This window comes from Macroventuria anomochaeta, assembly GCF_010093625.1.
Source record: "Macroventuria anomochaeta strain CBS 525.71 unplaced genomic scaffold BU25scaffold_2, whole genome shotgun sequence".
Taxonomy (NCBI): Eukaryota; Fungi; Ascomycota; class Dothideomycetes; order Pleosporales; family Didymellaceae; genus Macroventuria; species Macroventuria anomochaeta.
The window spans coordinates 732889-750346 of NW_022985363.1; the positions used below are offsets into that span (position 1 = coordinate 732889).

Genomic DNA, 17458 nt, shown 5'->3' on the forward strand with positions numbered 1-17458 from the left:
CTGAACACTAGGCCGGTCGCATGCTATTCGCCATGGGCCTTCGACCGACATATCTGTGCAACTCAGGTACGGAGTGTTGAAAATCAGTCGGATTCGAAAACTTCTTCACCGGTTGAGATAGACAAAAACTGGCCAAATGTCTATGGAGACATTGTTCTGTGGCCACCCCTGAGGGTTACACGGAGACATCTTGTGTTTGTACAAATGTATGCGCAGAATCTTTGGAGAGTAGGGTACGTGCATTGAGTGGTATCTATCGCTTCCACATATGAAATCTACCGTCTATCTTTCTAAAACATGACCATACAACTGGACTTTTGCAATCATTCTTCAAACCCTCACGGCAACCTTCCATCCCGCAACGTAGAATCTCGTAAGCGTGAACAAACTTGCGCCAGCAGTAAGCAACACACCAGCGAAAACGTTCAAGCCCCAGTACTTCCCGTGGTTGTGCGTTACGATTGCGCCCGCAACGGGGTTTCCTATGAGACCTGCGAACGAGACGACCGCGAACGTGACGCCGATCCTGACACCGATTTGCTGCACCTCCGAAATCTGCGCCATCTGCGCAGGAAGCAGAGACACATAAGCGCCCGACGCGAACCCGTACAGCGCCGCGAAGGTAATGTACGCCGCATTACCCGACGCCGGCAGACCGAGCGCAAGCACAATGATACCCGCCACAATGCACCACAGGGACTGCATATTGAACTTGCCTACTTTATCCGCAAGCGCACCAGGAATGATACGGCCGAAGATACTCGCCGCGTTGAGCACAGCGAGGAGGTATCCCGCGAGCCTCACGCTCATACCGTCCGCGATGGCCTGGACCTCGATGAAATTGATTGGTATGAAGAGGCCCATGAAGAACAGGAATGAGGAAGCTGTGAGCAGCACGAACCGCGCGTCAGTGAAGGGCTCGAGGAAGACTTTGAAGCGCAGCGGTCGCGGGCGCGGTGGAAGGCGCGATTTGATCGTTAGCGACGCGATGATGAGCAAGCCGAACAGCATGAAGGCGATTGCCCGCATAGTCCAGCCGAATCCGATTTGCGGGATCAGGTGCGAGGCCATGATGGGGATGATGATGCCGCCCAGGCCGCTGCCGGCGGCCATGATGCCGTATGCTGCGCCGCGCTTTGCGAGGAACCAGGTTGGGATTGTGCTTGTTGCGGCGTTGAATATGCAGTTGAGACCAAGGGGACTGCAGATAGCCTGTGCGAGGATGAATTGGTAGTACTTTGTGCAGAGGGAGGTCATCATCAGGCCGAAGACGTGGAAGATGGTGCCGAAGACGAGGAGGTATTTGGGGCCGTAGTTGTCAAAGGCCCAGCCGACGATGGGGCCGGGGAAGAACATCATGAAGATCTCGATACTGGCGATCCAGGCGATGGACGAAGGTGAGTAGTCCCGCAGTTGATTGGTTTGGTAGTAGTTTTGGAATACTCCAAGACAGTTGATCCAGCCGAAGGAGCAGAAGAGACAGCAAAAGCCTCCCAGTAGACACAGCCATGCATCTTTGCCGCCATCGGGGAACTGACTTGGGTGGAATGGATTCACTGGTTCAGAAGTGGGGACCGGTGGTTCTGTTTCTGTTGGCTTCTCGTCCAATTCGAGAGGTGGTTGCTCGACATCGGTCCTTGGCTGATAAGGCTTCTCGAGGTCTTCGACCGAATTAGCCAGACTTGTGCCTTGCGACATCGTTATTGTTGCTGTGGTCTTTTTGTTGTCGTATATGGCTCGTGGCTAGGGATGTGGGAACTGCTCCTCGGAGGCACACTTGGTCTGATCCTTCTCGTCTCAGGAGGTCAAACTGTGGAGGGACTCAACGATAGCTTGGCGTAGAAACCTAGTAATTAAGATGTCAACTGAGTAGTAATTATCGTAGGGCAGAAGGGTCGGTATAAGAACAAGGTGCTGGTTCGTACATTCCATTATTTTGTGGCGTTCTTTGAGGCCGTGTTTGGCAAGCGTTCGAGATGCTCGGTCTTCCATGAGCGCGAGAGGGCCGGCTCCGAGCCAGACCAAAGCACAGTCCGTACAACGTCACTGCACGCAATCCTTAACGTCGAAACCCTTTTTGTTTCTTGAGTGTAATTGGTCGTCAACTGTTAAAGAGATTAGGCTCGAAAAACTTTTGGGTCATAAGTTTCAAGCGCAGCATATAGAAGTCGGACTTGGGACGGATCGCCGTCGATGTCCGACTGCAGCCTGGAGATCGCAATCCCGCGACTCTCGTGACGCGCATTGCACCCTTTCGTCCTGATCGTGCAATAGCTGACCGAGCATACAACCCTACTGTTAGTTGACGTTGTTTTGTTCAAGATTATATAAGCGAGTATCTCTATCTTTCTCGTGGTAAACGCCTGAAGCCACCGATATCATCAGGGCGTGTCACAATCGGGAGGTGTGTGCTGTACATCATTCTTCTCACCTACCTGCCTAACACTGTTTGCATCTATCGCAACAGATGAGGTTGTCAGATCTTAAGGTGGCACATGATGACGTTGATTGAGACCAGGTAAGAGCTCGCCCAACACCGTTTGAGCTTCCCAGCACTGCGCCTTTTGGTGGAAATCCAGCAGCCAGTAGACTTGAAAGGCTTCAAGATGTTCGTGTTTCTTCCGAGGTAATCTTGAAGGGCTCATTGAGGTACAGTTGAGCTTGAGCGTGGATGCACTCAGTGCATTAAAGACAGGGCTGGCCGCTCACTTGGCAAAGAGGATGCAGACATATAGTGCATGAAACTGCTGACGATGATTTTCGACTCGTTCTTTCGATATTATGATGTACCTCCACGGTGAGTTGATAGGTGAGGTGAACGAGCCCTATGCAGCGAAGCGGTTCGGTCATTGCCTTGGCAAGCACAGACATCACCGAGGCGAAGACGAATTGAGCTCGAGCCTCATCCGTCCCGCTCTGGTCTTTTTCCACCCTCACGCGCACAACAGCTCTGCCCCATTCTCCATCACTCTCTCAGAAGCTACCGCACTCACCTCATCGATTTTGCGCAGCCGCCGATTTCATACCTCGCCGCAATTTGCAACAAACTCCCATACCCACGGTTTTCCTTCCGTCATCTACACCTGGCCAGGTAGGTGCAGGCAACACGCGCATCATCTCTATATCAGCTTCTGACTTTGTTTGCAAAGCTCGGACGTACGCACAGCTTCCTTGCGCCTCCAATTTCAACCACTGCCCGCCAATATTAGTTTTACCTTCTAAATACACATTGTCAACATGGCAACCACCGAGTCATCCGTGCCTACCAACGGCACCTACGCGCAAGGCTACGACAGCTACTCCTCCCAGCAACAGACCGCCAGCCAGCCCGCACAACAAGCATCCGCATCCGAAATTCCTAAGGATGAGGTTGGCTGGTACTTCGTCGAGCAGTACTACACCACCTTGAGCAAGAGCCCAGATCGTCTCTACGTACGTTGACGTGGTCTATGTCATGAGCATTGAAGGGTATTCAGCTAACGCAACTCCAGCTCTTCTACAACAAGCGCTCGCAGTACGTTTCTGGTGTTGAGGAGGAGAAGGTCAACGTTTGCGTCGGCCAGAAGGTATGTGGAAGCCAATCCGTATCTGCAGACAACGCACAGCTAATAGCGAGACAGCCCATCAACGAGCGCATCAAGGAGCTTGACTTCAAGGACACCAAAGTCCGCGTCACCAACGTCGACTCCCAGGGCTCCGACGCCAACATCGTCATTCAGGTCATTGGTGAGATCTCTAACCAGGGCCAGCCCCACAAGCGTTTCGTCCAAACCTTTGTCCTTGCCGAGCAGACCAACGGATACTTCGTCCTGAACGACATCTTCCGCTACCTTGCTGAGGAGCCCGAGGAGGAGGAGGAGCTTCAGCAGGAGCCTGCTGCGAACGGTATCGAGGAGCCTGCTCCCACCGCTGCCGTTCCTGCGGACGAGGATGCTACTCAGGGCGAGCAGGTCGCCAGCAGCGAGGAGGACATGACCAAAGTCGACCAGAAGCTCGAGGAGGTTGCAAAGGAGGAGCCCTCCACTGAAGAGATCACTGCTACTGGCCCCACTGAGGAGGCTGTTGAGACCGAGAAGGCTCCTGAGGTTGAGGAGGCTCCAACTGCTGCTACTGAGGAGACTCCCAAGGAGGCCGAAGCTCCTGCTGAGCAGGCTGTCGAGGAGGAGAAGCCCAAGGACCCTTCTCCTACTCCCGCTCCTGCTGCTAAGCAGGCCGCCCCTGTCGCTATGCCTTCCGGCCCCCCTAAGCCTGCTGCTCCTCGCACATGGGCCAGCCTCGCTGCCTCCGCCCACAAGGTTGCTACCCCCGTCGTCGCCGCACCCGCCGCTCAGCAGGTCCCCAAGGAGGCCAAGGCTGCTGCCCCCGCTCAGCCCGCCGCTGCTGCTCCCGCCCAGACCTCTGCTTCCGCTCGTGAGCAGTCTCCGGCCGCGAGCCAGGGTGAGGCTGCTGGCTGGCAATCCGTCACTGGTCACAAGAAGGAGCAGTCTCGCGCACAGAACCAGGCGCCCGCTGCTGATGCCGACCAGAAGCGCGCATACATCAAGAACGTCTACAGCCAGGTCCAGGAGGGCTCCCTGAGGGCCGCCCTCTCCAAGTTCGGCGAAGTTGAGTACCTTGATCTCAGCCGTGGCAAGGTCAGTAAACACCACACTACGATCGCAAACTCAAGCTAACCAATCGTTACAGAACTGCGCTTTCGTCGACTTCAAGACCCCTGCTGGATACCAGGCCGCCGTTGCCGCCAACCCCCACACCGTTGACGGTGTTGAGCTCAAGGTCGAGGAGCGCCGCACTCGTCCTCAGCAGTTTCCCGCCTTTCCTCGTGGTGGTGGCTCTCAGCGCGGTCGTGGAGGCCCTGGAGGCCCTCGCGGCGGTTTCGTTTCCCGTGGCCGCGGTGGTGCCGCTCGTGGCCGTGGTGCTCCTCAAGAGTCCTGAACGTGGTAGCTTGAAAGACTGCCTTGCTTCAGCTCTAGTTCATCTCCCTTTTCGTTTGTCGAGTCTTTAGCGACTTTTACCGTTCCATAACGATTCACGGCTTCTGTTATGTGTACTGTATCCGACTCTTTTCAGCGCTTGTATAAAAGTCACCATCTCCTGCGGAAAAGTCTGGGCGTCCGCATCTCTCAGTGGGATATTTGAGCCCTTGCATAGCGAGTCGGTTCATCTTTGCATTTCCCCTTCTGTACTCGTATGTACTCGTTTCTTCCACTTCTTTTACATGTTTCTTCGCCCATTTCTTCGATTACCTAATGTGTGTGAATGGGTATCTGAGTACATGCGGACATGGGAGGCGGAAAAGGATCTGGAGTAATGGGTATGGGCACGGGTACAATATCGGGCTCGCCTGTACATTTTGTCTTTGGTCTTGCACAGCATCATTCGAAAACAGGCTACAGGTGGAAGAGCGCGATGGATACAAGAACGTTAAGCATGAGTATGACACAATGGGAACATTGTACACGCTTGGATCATGTCGACGTTGGGCTGCAAAGTCGTGAATACACTTGTAACTGATAACGTCACGCTGCACCACCGCAGCTGACGCCTGATTCGCCAGGTATGATTGACCACCTGCCAGCTTGTCAGCAAGTCACAAGTCACGAGTCACGCCGCGAAGTCGCGGCAACCCTCCACTGCTTTTACGCGACCTCGAAGATACTTTGACACGTACTGAACTTGCATGTTCGCTCTGCTCTCTCCCACCGATTGTCCAGCGCCTTTATCGCGAAACCCAAAAGGGTCGACCTTAGCTCCAGCGGGGTCTCATTACGCGGGGTGTAGCAACGACGATCACATCACCTGCCTGCTCCGGCGCTCGCAAGTCCTCCTTGACTTATTGCCAAGCTTACGTCCATCTTGAGGTGACTTCTTGATCCCACGACAGCCTCCTCGAGACCCGGAAGTATGCGACCGCTTCCTGGTGGCAGCGACGCGCTGCCTGCACCTGTCAGGCCTCGGTCCCGCAAGTCGAGCATGGATCACGCCGCAGCGCCGTCGAACAATGGCCCCACTACGTTCTTCATGAGGAGCGAGCAAGAGATGGAACAGTCTCTGGCTGCTTCTCAGAGTACGCATTCGATAAGAAGACAGCGGGACAGTACATATGGTGTGCAGAGTCTAGCTGATACTTTAGAAGCTGCATTTGGTGCTGAGAGCACTACTGCTGGCAAGAAGGCGGATAAGCGCAACAATGCAGGCAGCCATGCCAAACACACTGCGAGATCAGGGTCGCATAGCTCGTCTGCCGATTCAGCAAAATCGCCAGAAAGTCCTTTGGCCTCGCCACTACAGAAGCTGAAAAAGAAGCTCTCTAGCCGCACCACGTCCACGCCCCTCACGCCCCTCACGCCCCTCAATGTCGATGCGCCGTCTCCACTACCCACTTCAGCCATACCCAGCACACCAACATCAGCGTCGCTGCAATCTCTAAAGCTTTCAGATGAGGGCTCTGTAATCGATGAGACTGGAAGCCAAGTCATCACGTCAAGTGGTGAAGAGGAAGATGGTGACGAGACACACCAAGGCGCACCGAACAGCTTCCCACAGCTTGTGATGCCGAGCATACAGATGCCGACGAGAAGGCCGTTCACTACAAAGGGCAAAAACATGGGCAAGCTGAAGGTCTTAGTTGCAGGGCAAGCTGGTCAGTATATCCTGGTTCGAGATGCAGCATTGCTACTGTGCAGTAAGCCATGAGTACTGACATGTTCTTTCGTAGACATCGGCAAGACCTCGCTCATTCGATCAATCGTACAAAGCTGCGAAGACATCGTACACGTAGACCCGCTGTCTCCTTCACAGTCGCTCACACAACCACTGCCCAGAAGACCAAAGTCTCGCAGACGGCAGGCAGACCAAGGGGCGACGATGAGGGTGACAGAGGTACATGCTAGCACCAAACCTTATCCATACTGGTGGACCGACATGGAAGCGACAAGAGTACTGCGGAGGAGAAAGAGTAGTACTGATACAATCCTAGAGAGAAATATCTGCTTTGTGGACACGCCGGGCTTCATGGAGGGCAATTCCGAACAAGAGGATATGAATCTTGTGGTTGAGTATCTGGAGTCACTGCTTCACCAGACAGCTTCCGTGACCACAATGGAAGACGGAGACATGGTTGGAGTCATCAGTGGCAGTGGTGGGATCCTGGTGGACGTCGTCCTCTATCTGTTACCTCCAAGTGAGTTTCCCATGAACACTTTCAAGACCCTTACTGACAACATCCAAGGCAAGGAAATAACCAAGGACGTTGAGTTCATGCAGCGACTGTCTGCATTCACCAATGTCGTACCCGTCATTGCAAAGTCAGAGACGCTGACCGCCCAAGAACTGATATCACTCAAGGCGTCTGTGCTTGCTCGTCTCCAGGCCTCAACCATCAAGCCCTTCCTGTTTGGAAAGCCATTGGACGATGCATTACTCGCAGTCCAAGGTCTGGACATCATCTATCCACTGGCGACTCCGACCCCAGAAATTCATACGACTGAGCCAAGGGAACCTAACCAGCTCCCCTTTCCTACCCCAACACACCCGTACGCGGTATCATTAGTCTATGGGTCAGACAACGATACTATGGACGCATCCTTACTCATGTCCCCTGACTACGTTCGACCTCTAATGCCCTCCGAGCTCTCCAACTTGATCGAGCAGGTCTTCGACCCTGAATCAATCGCATGGCTAAGGCATGCAGCAGCAAAGAAGTTCCTCGCATGGCGGAGGAGGACACAATTACCAGGAGATTCATTCATCTTCCATGGTCTACAGCAACCACGCAGCCCTACTACAGCATCTGTAGGGCTGGCTGGAACTATGATGAATCGTGAGCCTATCCTTATTACCAAGCTTAACTAGTTCACATGCTAACACGACCCAGCATCCGCAACATCCTCTGTCTTCTCCGCCGCCTCACCCTCAGGCGTCCTCGTCCCCCGCTCCATGTCGCCCTTCTACTCAAACCTCCAATCGCCCCTCCTATCCTCCGTCGCCGGCTCCCCTACAGACCCCACCGCCTTCTCCCTCACAAACTACATCAACAACGCCACGCAAGCGAGCGACATCCGCGTCGCAAAATGGGCCACCGACTTACACAAATCTCTACGCAACGAACGCGACCGCTTCGAGGACCTCCAGCGCAACGAGCGCGCCAAGTGGCTCCTCGACCGCGTGGGCGAGGAAGTCGCAGCCGGCACCATCATCACCAGCGACGGTGCGCCGAGGGCCCAGTGGGCGGTCGTCAGACACGGGAATGAGAAGCAGGGTAGTGGGCAGCGGTATGGGGTCGCGGGGTGGGACTCGAAGGATCCACTGGGCTTGTGTGATTTTGGTGACGAAGTGAAGAGGAGGGGTGTTGTGCTTGTGCAGATCCTCGGCGGGATAAGTCTGCTGGGGGCTGTAGGGTTGGCGGTTGTAAGGGTTGCTGGGTGGGAGATACCGGAGGGTGGGGGTTGGGGATGGTTGGGTGGTGGGTTGGAGTAGCGAGGTGGTACGCAGAGGAGATACCCGGATGAGAGTTGTGTAAATCTGTAGATGACAACTTGACTCTGTGTGTAGTTATAGATAATTCTACTCAACATGATGCAAATCCAAGAAGCTCGGATCGTGGGCACGGAGGAAGCCAAATGAAGCAACAAGTGCTCATGTGTACTAAACATGCATTGGAGTCGTCAGCCCTGAGGCTATGGCTAATGCCCAGCTCGCGCTGCATTCTATCATCTATGTCTATAACTTTCGTAACTCGTACCTTCACCACGCATACTGCGATTGAAGTACGCCCCATCCGCCGAGCTATCTCTCGACCGCCTGTCCACCAGCGGCTGTCTGCTGTGACTCGCTCTTAGCATCTCCTCTGCGTCTAGCGGCGTAGCCGGGATGTCCACGTCCACCATATCCTGCTCCTGGAACGTGTCCGTGGTCGGCGTGTGCTGGTATCCCTTCGCATAACTGTGGCCCTCACCCTCATCCTCATCATGAAGATCACCAAGCCGTGTGCGGCTGCTCCCCCGCGACCCCGCGAGCGAAGCCGACTGCCGCTTCCCGTGGGGACTTCCGTAGGGCGAGTTCTCCACAAAGGTAGTGAACGTTGAGGGTGTGCCGGGCCGAGAAATTAGGTCCTCGGGCCGTCCATACAGCTCCCCATCGCCACCGAATTCTTCTCTGAATTCGGCGCGCCGCTTGAAGTTCTCGAAATCGAGATCGGCTTCCTCGACAACTTCGACGTTGGGCATTGCCGCGCCCTCGATGGAGGAGCACCGGCCTGGCGCGCTGTGGTCCATATCTGTCAGGTACATGTCGCCGTAGCCCAGGTTCGCGGGGGTTGCGCGGTCTGTGGAGCGGCGGTGGGGCGCAGCGAAGATTTCGTTGTCGGCGTTGGAGCGGTGGCCGTAGATTTCCTTGAGCAGGTGTTGCGATTTGGCGTGCACCATGGGCGTTATGAGTTTCTTGTAGATGGCGGGGTTGCCGAAGCGGACGCCGACTTTGTCGCCCTTTCGCGCCTTAGGGTGGTTCGTATTGTGGGTGTTTTCGATGTCGGAGAAGGGGAGGGTAGAGTAGTAGAGGAGCTTGTCGTCGTAGGACTTCTTGCAGTACCATTTGAATCCGAAGAGGAAGAAGGGAAGTGGCACCATTGCGTAGAGCACCTTGCCATTCTCGAAGACGTTTTGGTCAGTAACACCTTTGGCACCGACGACGAGGGCAATGACAGCATTCCCAAGGAGGATAGCGAAGAGCAGGCGGTTCACGAGAAGACGCCAGAAGCGGCCTCCAGATTCAGTCTTGGTGATGAAGACGTATTGCAGGAGATATTTCTTGAAAATAACGTCCATGCCGACGTAGAAAGCAGTAACCGGCAAAACAATAGGCTGCAGTGAGCCCATGCAAAGGCCGACGGTGGTAACAAAGAGGTAGTTGTTGTAGTACTCCGCGTATGCGAATGGTGGAGGGGCACTGAGTTCGATCATTTCTCGCGGTGTGGGAGAAAAAAAGGTTCGCTGAATCCAGGACCAAGCAAAGGTCCACGCTTGCGACAGATCAATCGCAGCACCAAGGTTTCTTTGCATCTGCCAGGTAAGCCAGAAAGTGGAAACATTGCACAACCCAGTCACCAGCTGCGTAAAGGGCTGGCCTTTCTTCATAGCCTCCCACACACCTATGTTCTGTGCTCCAACTACAGCTGCCACAAAGCGCCATACGGAACCGAAGACGGAGAAGACTACGAGGTTGTTGAACACGTAGAAGGCGTAAAGGCGAGATGCAACATGACGCTCCCGGGAGGTCTTCGAAACGTCACCCGAGTGAGTGAACAATCGACGAAAAACGATTGGGATGCCCATATACATGAGTGTCTGTACCAGAGGGGCCAAGATACCCTGTGCGATAGCCCATCCGGTTGGGTGAGCATTTAGATTGGTTTGAAAGTCCTTCCAGACAAGACCTAGATTCGCGAAGTTGGACAAGAAGGCCGAGGTTAAGATGTTAGGTACGATGAAAGCGATTGTCAGGAGCACCATCCACAGACCATCCCAAAATGCTCTCGCGCGGCGTGTCTTCCGGCTCATGGAAAGGTTTTGCCATAGAAGATCGTGGGGCTTTGGCGCAAGATATACGTCGCAGCCTTTGGGGCCCTTCTTCTTTGTGGCGTATGCAACGGCATGTGCGTCTTCGATGCGGGCGTAGGAGGCAAAACCATAGGACATGGGGTTCCGCATGTCTACGCTCTCTCGCACTTCTTTGATGGATACCTCCAGCCTTGCTATTCGGTCCGTAAGATAGTCGATCGCGTCCACTCTTCCTTTTCCGTGTGCTGTGGTGTCATCCTTCTTGGCCTTGCAGGTAGGGCGTTTCGCTGGTAGGTGGTTCGGGTTTTTGAGATATTTGGCGAGGCACTGTTCGAGCTCGCGTACAGCCTCGTCGTGCTTTTCGATCAGTTCGGGCAAGTCCTTGACGTTGCGCCCAACCACTGTTCGGGGAACATCGTCTGTTTGTTTATCTGATTCGATCAATTCGGCAATTCCAGTGTCGGTTCGCGAGGAATTGGGAATGTGGGTAAGCTAGAGTATGGTCAATTGCAAGTTCGATACGAACAGGTTAGTTAACTCACCAGTAATGTCCGTGAATGCAGGCTGGCTTTGTACTCTGCGCTTTCGAAGTATGTGCGCCTGAGCCTGAAAACCGCGCTATAGTTCCACCAGATGAAGCCGCAAATGGTACCTTGGAAAAGGTACGCTACAATGACAAAGGCCCAGAACTTGTTTCCGCCATAGATGTATTGTGGCGTGAACTTCATGAGCGTTGCTACGTCGCCATAGTTGTCGTATATGTTCGACCCCCCAACGACGTTGACAGGGATCAGGATACCGCAGCCGATGACGCTGAGCACAATAAAAATGTTCCTGACCATCCGGAGGAACCTCATGAAGAGAACGGCATCTAGGCCGATTTTGTCCACGAGGTCTTGCTCTTTTGTGTTCGTGATGGCTTTTATCCAATCGAATGGACCTTTGTCCAGCGGCAGCGGTCGGTGCTTCTCGTCAGCATGTTTCGCTCGTGGCGCATAGACGCGGTTGTTTCGTGGACGCAGAAAGCAGAACGAGAGGAAGAGGAGACCGGTGATGACGAAGGAATAAACGATAGCGGCGTAGATGGAGCTTTGTTGGATCTAAAGGCGATGGATCAGTGCTCATGTGAGCAAACAAGGGAGGTAGTCAACATACCGAAGAAGAGAATGGATCAGCAATCAGATCCAAGAACTCATCTGTAGAGCTTGGCTGCTCCTGCCGCGTAAAAAGACCCATGGTCGCGTGAGGGTGCGGCGGAACCGCTGTGCAAGAGGAAACGACAGGCAGGAGAACAATTGTATAAGATGCTCAAATTACAACAAATAGCCTCACTCAAATGACAGATCTGAAAATGAAGAAGAATGAGAGGACAGAAATGCCAGAGAGACTCAAAATTACGAGCCCCTCTGTTACACGCGATACCGCCGGGATGACATCTGAAGGTTGCTTTGTTGAGTTCGTTCTCGAACACGACCCGCGGATCGCCGCTAGCTACGTCACATGTGGATTTGGTATGAGGACCAGCACTCCCCGGCAATAGACAAAGGGAGTCTGTGAAGCTTGTGTGGCAGCGCTTGTCCGTGTCGAGGTATAGAGACGAACGTTCGCAGCTAACGGTGGCCAAATTTAGAGTGCTGACCTGAAAAGCTTGTTGCAAAGGTTGGGTCAGGGTCTGCTTGGAGCAAGTCTTTCCAGTCCTTGCCACCAATCATTGTCCACACACTTGTTAAAATTCAACGAATGGGCTGTGCAACTGACCTGCAGTTGAACAGGACTGGATGGGTCGACGTAGAGGGGCCAGTCACCCACATGGGATGATGGTCGCTGCGAACCAGTTGGTGGAGAGACCAATTTTCAACTTTAGGAAGCTGACGTCACACCTCTCGATTCGACAAGCATGATCGTGTGGGGTTTTGCATCGTAAAACTAGGGTTTGGACTACGACGAGTACGCAGCCCTGACGCAGATCGTGTGGAGGATCGCTTGGTTGTTTCTGCAAAACTGCGTTGTTTTCTGGGCATAAATGTTGTTCTTTTGCTGGGGTTGAACTATTTGGTGAAGACATAAAAATTTGGATGCCTGCCAGATTTAGACAAGTAACCTTGATTGTTTCAAACTCTTCAGCATAATGGTGTGAGAATATATGTTTTTGTGTTGTCTTTCGAGCTGCAGATATCTTGTGATATAGGTCAAAGTGGCCCCAGAACGCCCCAAGTTGCTTGTTGAAGATAGTAATCCTTAAACCCCCAAAAGTATGCTCGAAGCACATACCGTTCTCGTCATTCGTACACTGCGTTGCTCATCGTATAAGCATCCGCTCTAAATGATCACTTTGAGTTTGATATCGTCATCACAACTTGACGCCCCAAACGCCTCTCCCTCCAGCAACACCAACCCAATCACCTCCTTGCCCTGTCAGAGCGCTTTGCGGTGCCCAACTGATGTTGCCGACCTCATAGTCACATTGCCAGCTGGCGTATGGGCCCTTTTGTCCTACTGGAACATTTTGGGCGCCTGTACCGTTGTTGGTCGGTTGTGCGGTCGCTGGAGCAGGAGGTGCGGAAGCAGCGTGCTCGCTGCTGATTGCAGCGCCAGTATTCGCATGCAGGAGATCCCAGACAAGTACGAGAGAGTCATCTCCGCCAGAAGCAAGCATGCCTCTTCGGGATGGATTCCACTCAATGCTGTTAAGTGCTGCAGAGTGTCCACGAAGCTCAAGAAGCGCTTGCCCTGGCTGCCGTACGTCGAGAATGCGGACGACGTTCGAGTCTTGTGCGAAGGTGGCGAGGAGGTGCGAATCGTGTGGAGAGGCAGCAAGACGAAGAAGAGGAGGCGCGTAAGACATGGTCTGTTGAGCTTTTGTTGGGGACATACGGCCCGTTGGTGAGCCTGAGGATATATCAGTAAGTTGTATGCGCTGATCGATAGGTGTCGACTCACCTTTGTCTTTGTCGTTGTTCTTATCAGACGGCTCATAAATGATGGTGCTGTGCTCTAGACTTCGAAGGTCAAACATGCGAACACTACCGTCAGCGCCGCAGCTCACGAAAACGTCGACACTTCCTGCGCAAAAGCGGACGTCAAACACCTCCTTGTCGTGTGCAATCAGCTGTGTTTTGGCCGTGAGCGTTGGAATATCCCATATTGTGCAGGTTGTGTCTATACTGGAGGTGATAATGAGCTTAGGCGACATGGTGTTCCAATCAAGAGACGTCAGTGGTGCGGTATGCTCGGGGGTCTTGGAGTTGGACAGAAGAGCAAGCGGCGTGAGCTTTGGCAGCTGAGGTTCTCTGGTATTCACTGACGACGTCCGTGATATCGTGTTGCTCAAATTGTTGCCTGACGGCTGAGGAAGTGACCATAGCCGCAGATGGTCGCCAGAAGTCGCGAGAAGATCGGTCGACTGCTTTTGTGACGATGGAGGCTCCCACAGTATACGAGTGACGGGAAAGGAGCAGGTGGCCTCGGCGATCGCATTGTACTCGAGACCATACGGTGATGTGCCAGGGGCAGAATCGTGTTGAGGTGTTATTTGGGTGTCCAAGATACGTATGAAGTTGTGGTTATCTTCGATGTAGCTTCCGACGGCCATCTTTCCAGCGCTGTTACCGCCTGGTATGTTCCATTTACACCAGTCGTAGGCGTATATACTCCAGGGCGCAAGATAGTTGCTGTTCGAGGGAGTCTTGTTCTGCTCGCTGACGAAGGCGTTGTTTGGTCCTAGGCCTTCTGGGTCCATGCTCGAGTTTGCGCGCGGCCTGATGTCAGCCAGCCCTAGTGGTGAATGCGATGCATTGGTGGTAGGGGTCGAGGGGTAGTACTTCTGCGAAGGTGTAGATACTGTGTACTTGGACTGCTCAGGGGTGTTCGAGAAAGGAATGTATTTCTGGTCAGGGCCCATGCCAGCTGGGCTCGAGCGCGAGTAGGTATGCGAGGAGGAGTGCTGCGACTGGCTTATGGTGTTGGAGCGCGTGGGTAGTGTGTACGAGTTGGCGTTGCTGACGATGTTCTGGGTGGGCACGGTCGGCGCAGTGTTCGCGGAGGAAGGTCCTGGACGTTGCGCAGGCTGGAGGCTGCCAGGTAAAGTGGCAGGCGTACTGTAGTGAGAGCCCTGGGGGGTGGCTTGCTCAAGGCTGATATTGGGCGCCGAGCCCGCGTACTGGTCAGACTGATTGTACATCTGCTGCTGCTGCTGTTGCGGCGGCTGCTGGGCAGATGCTGGCGTCGATACGTGCAACTCGTCCTGGTTCCCGCCTGCGCTGGAAGGCGCGAACGCATCTGTACCTGCTGCTGTTGTGCCGGCCGTGGCCGTTCTCAAGTTGCCCCTACGCCGAGGTTTAGCTTATGCACCTTCTTGGGTCGTGGTGTGAATTGCCCATACATCGGTGACCCAATCGAGCCCAATTGCGCGGCCTGCCCCAGCCCAGCCGCCAGGTTGAACTGCTGCGGATTGTTGTGGTGGAACGGCATGGCGCCGCTAGAAGAACAGCTTCGAGCTGTCGGTGGGAGAAGTGAGCAGTCGTGCGTCGTCAGAAGGCTGAGCGCTCCAGGGTCATGGATGGTCGACGCCTTGGGTAGCGTGTCTCGGTCCAACCCCTCCCCCACCACCTGCACCGAACTACCATGACATCGTAGCTTCACATCTGACGACTCCAGTTACCCTCGCAGCCATTGTAGACGTCACATGACCCTGTTCACAGCAGCACGCCGTCTCAGCTCTACTTTCGTCTCGCCTGCCGTGTCCCGTGTGCACCTATTCCAGCGACATCTGACGACCATGCCTCCACTTCACAAAGACCCGCACCGTGCCTTACTGTTGCTACCGCCCGCACCAACGTCTTCCACGTATGCATCGTTGAAGGCCGCATACAGTGCCCCACTTTCAACTGTGCTGAGAGAGCTTCGACAAGCTCAGGAACCTGCACTGCTCGAAATTGCACTGCCATGTCCACATCTGTACGGACATCTCAACGGTGCAAGGGGGCCGCTGTACGATACCACACAACAGCTGGTTGCCGACCTATACAAGTTGATATGTATCGTCGCAGCTAAGGACGCAATTGATACAGAGGATGCTGAAGGCATTAACGCCCGTATCCTATTGGTAGCACATCCAGGGGATGGCAAGCTTCACAACACCTCTGAAGACTCTACGCCAGAGCAAGAGCTACAAGGCCCTGCGATTGACCTACACACACTTGCAAAGAGTTCCAGGAAGTGGAAAGTTGTATACTCGGTGGAGAGCGAGGAGGGCGAGCGTTTCTTGAAGAGCTTCTTTGCCATCTCCAAAGACACCAAAGTGTCCAAGGTACGGGGTGGCATGGTCCTCAACGCTGGAGCCTCAGCTATGACTACTACCACTGCCTTCGAGAGTTCTACGAAGCACCTCTCCGTTGCTGTGGGTGGAACGTTCGATCACCTTCACATTGGTCACAAGCTACTACTCACTATGTTCGCTTTCGTGCTGGGTCGACGACAGCAGTCAGACAGTCCCAGCGTTCTTACCGTGGGAATCACCGGCGATGCTCTCCTCGTGAACAAGAAGTTCGCTGACCAGCTCGAGAGCTGGAAAGCTCGTCAAGAGGCAACGCACGACTTTCTACATTCCATCATCTACTTTGGTCAACCTGATGACAATCGAATTCAGGTACAAGAAGTCAACGAGCCAGGTCCAAACGGACACGCCGTCCATGTCAGCTACCCATTCGGCCTGACCATCAAGTATGTTGAGATCTGGGATCCCTTTGGGCCTACTATCACCGACAAGGAAATCACAGCACTGGCTCTCTCGCTTGAGACCAGAGGTGGAGGCGCTGCTGTTAATGAAAAGCGAAAGGAACAGGGCTGGGACCCACTCGAGGTCTACGAAGTGGCTGTCCTTGATGCCAGCGAAGAAGGCAGCGTCGGCGAGACGTTTCAGAGCAAATTGAGCAGCACGGAGATCCGTCGAAAACGAAGTGAGCTCGTCAAGCCAAGGGCGAAAGCGTGACGGCGGACCGGGGATGTACGGACAACATGATGCATATGCCACGTTGATGTTTGTCTTGATTGTGAAAGTGGCAGGCCAAGGCAAGGAGTTGAGTTGTTGTTTGTGGTCGATTCGATAGCTCGACGGATGCGCAGGAAGTTGACTAGTACATATCCTGTGCGACGGTACACAGCCTCGTGTACCTCTGGACCACACGACAGCGTGGACTAGCATATGCAGCTGCTGTAAATTTCGTGTCAAGGTACGATTGTACCAAGCAGGTGGCGTCTCCCAAAATGGCGACGAGCAGCACGCCGGCATTCGGTTTGCGTCAGAGAACTCATCGTGTGTACATTGACTTGCGAGCGGCGCTGCAAACTTTTGCTTCTGCGACAAATGTCATCGAGGCGGGACAAGGGTTGCGGGACCGGTGATCGGGCGACGACATGGAATATTATATGCAAGCAATCGGTGACAACGCAGCGCTCTCCCCATTTCGCGTGCACGGGAGCAGAGACTGCTGCGTGGAGCCGCGTTTAGTAACGCCGAATATTACACAGAGACACGCCATGCTACACGTTTCAGCCTTCTAAGGCTATGGAAGCTACTTATGGCTATCTTTCCGTCAGTGTCGTCACCAGCGCGCCTTCCTTCGAATGATGTGTTTGATGCGAATCCAAGTGCACGGCAGTGGTATGACCCAATTCAAGCCATACAGGGCGGTCATAGGCGTCCGCAAGCGCTTCTGCTGCATGCTTCGTTGGCAACGCATTAGGCTCTGATTCGAAGGCCTTGGTCGTATGTAGTGGGGAGCAAGAACGCCTCGAATCACATTGCCGCAGCCTGATCCACCCCTGGACGGCGTGCGACCGTGTCAAGCAACGAATCGACGTGTTTCGCTCGCGGGTCCTCCCTTAGATCCGCCTTTCTACCA

General features: G+C 54.0%; 6 protein-coding genes across 6 annotated transcripts; 3 read left to right on the forward strand and 3 right to left on the reverse strand.

Annotated features, from left to right (window-relative positions):
* Positions 1–330: 330 nt before the first annotated feature.
* On the reverse strand, positions 331–1951 carry BU25DRAFT_382537 (MFS general substrate transporter; the record flags this gene model as incomplete). Its single annotated transcript, XM_033704246.1, has 1 exon — positions 331–1951. The coding sequence occupies exon 1, from the start codon at positions 1696–1698 to the stop codon at positions 331–333; it is 1368 nt and encodes a 455-aa protein (XP_033566957.1). The 5' UTR covers positions 1699–1951.
* A 1074-nt stretch (positions 1952–3025) lies between these two features.
* On the forward strand, positions 3026–5089 carry BU25DRAFT_81994 (uncharacterized protein). The gene is made up of 4 exons (XM_033712148.1): positions 3026–3091; positions 3150–3432; positions 3492–4634; positions 4687–5089. Exons 2-4 carry the CDS (start codon positions 3238–3240, stop codon positions 4933–4935), a joined length of 1587 nt encoding a protein of 528 aa, XP_033566958.1. The 5' UTR covers positions 3026–3091; positions 3150–3237; the 3' UTR covers positions 4936–5089.
* Positions 5090–5616: 527 nt separating this feature from the next.
* On the forward strand, positions 5617–8505 carry BU25DRAFT_406078 (uncharacterized protein). The gene is made up of 4 exons (XM_033705190.1): positions 5617–6643; positions 6719–7183; positions 7232–7822; positions 7877–8505. Exons 1-4 carry the CDS (start codon positions 5905–5907, stop codon positions 8476–8478), a joined length of 2397 nt encoding a protein of 798 aa, XP_033566959.1. The 5' UTR covers positions 5617–5904; the 3' UTR covers positions 8479–8505.
* A 206-nt stretch (positions 8506–8711) lies between these two features.
* BU25DRAFT_329541 (DUF221-domain-containing protein) lies at positions 8712–11792 on the reverse strand (the record flags this gene model as incomplete). The annotated part of the gene is made up of 3 exons (XM_033702319.1): positions 8712–11048; positions 11099–11656; positions 11712–11792. 3 exons carry the CDS (start codon positions 11790–11792, stop codon positions 8712–8714), a joined length of 2976 nt encoding a protein of 991 aa, XP_033566960.1.
* Positions 11793–12657: 865 nt separating this feature from the next.
* On the reverse strand, positions 12658–15164 carry BU25DRAFT_357526 (WD40 repeat-like protein). The gene is made up of 3 exons (XM_033703574.1): positions 14938–15164; positions 13497–14881; positions 12658–13445 (listed from the first exon to the last, which is right to left on the reverse strand). Exons 1-3 carry the CDS (start codon positions 15024–15026, stop codon positions 12907–12909), a joined length of 2013 nt encoding a protein of 670 aa, XP_033566961.1. The 5' UTR covers positions 15027–15164; the 3' UTR covers positions 12658–12906.
* Positions 15165–17037, forward strand: BU25DRAFT_406081 (uncharacterized protein). Its single transcript, XM_033705191.1, has one exon. It carries the CDS (start codon positions 15241–15243, stop codon positions 16543–16545), a length of 1305 nt encoding a protein of 434 aa, XP_033566962.1. The 5' UTR covers positions 15165–15240; the 3' UTR covers positions 16546–17037.
* Positions 17038–17458: the final 421 nt, after the last annotated feature.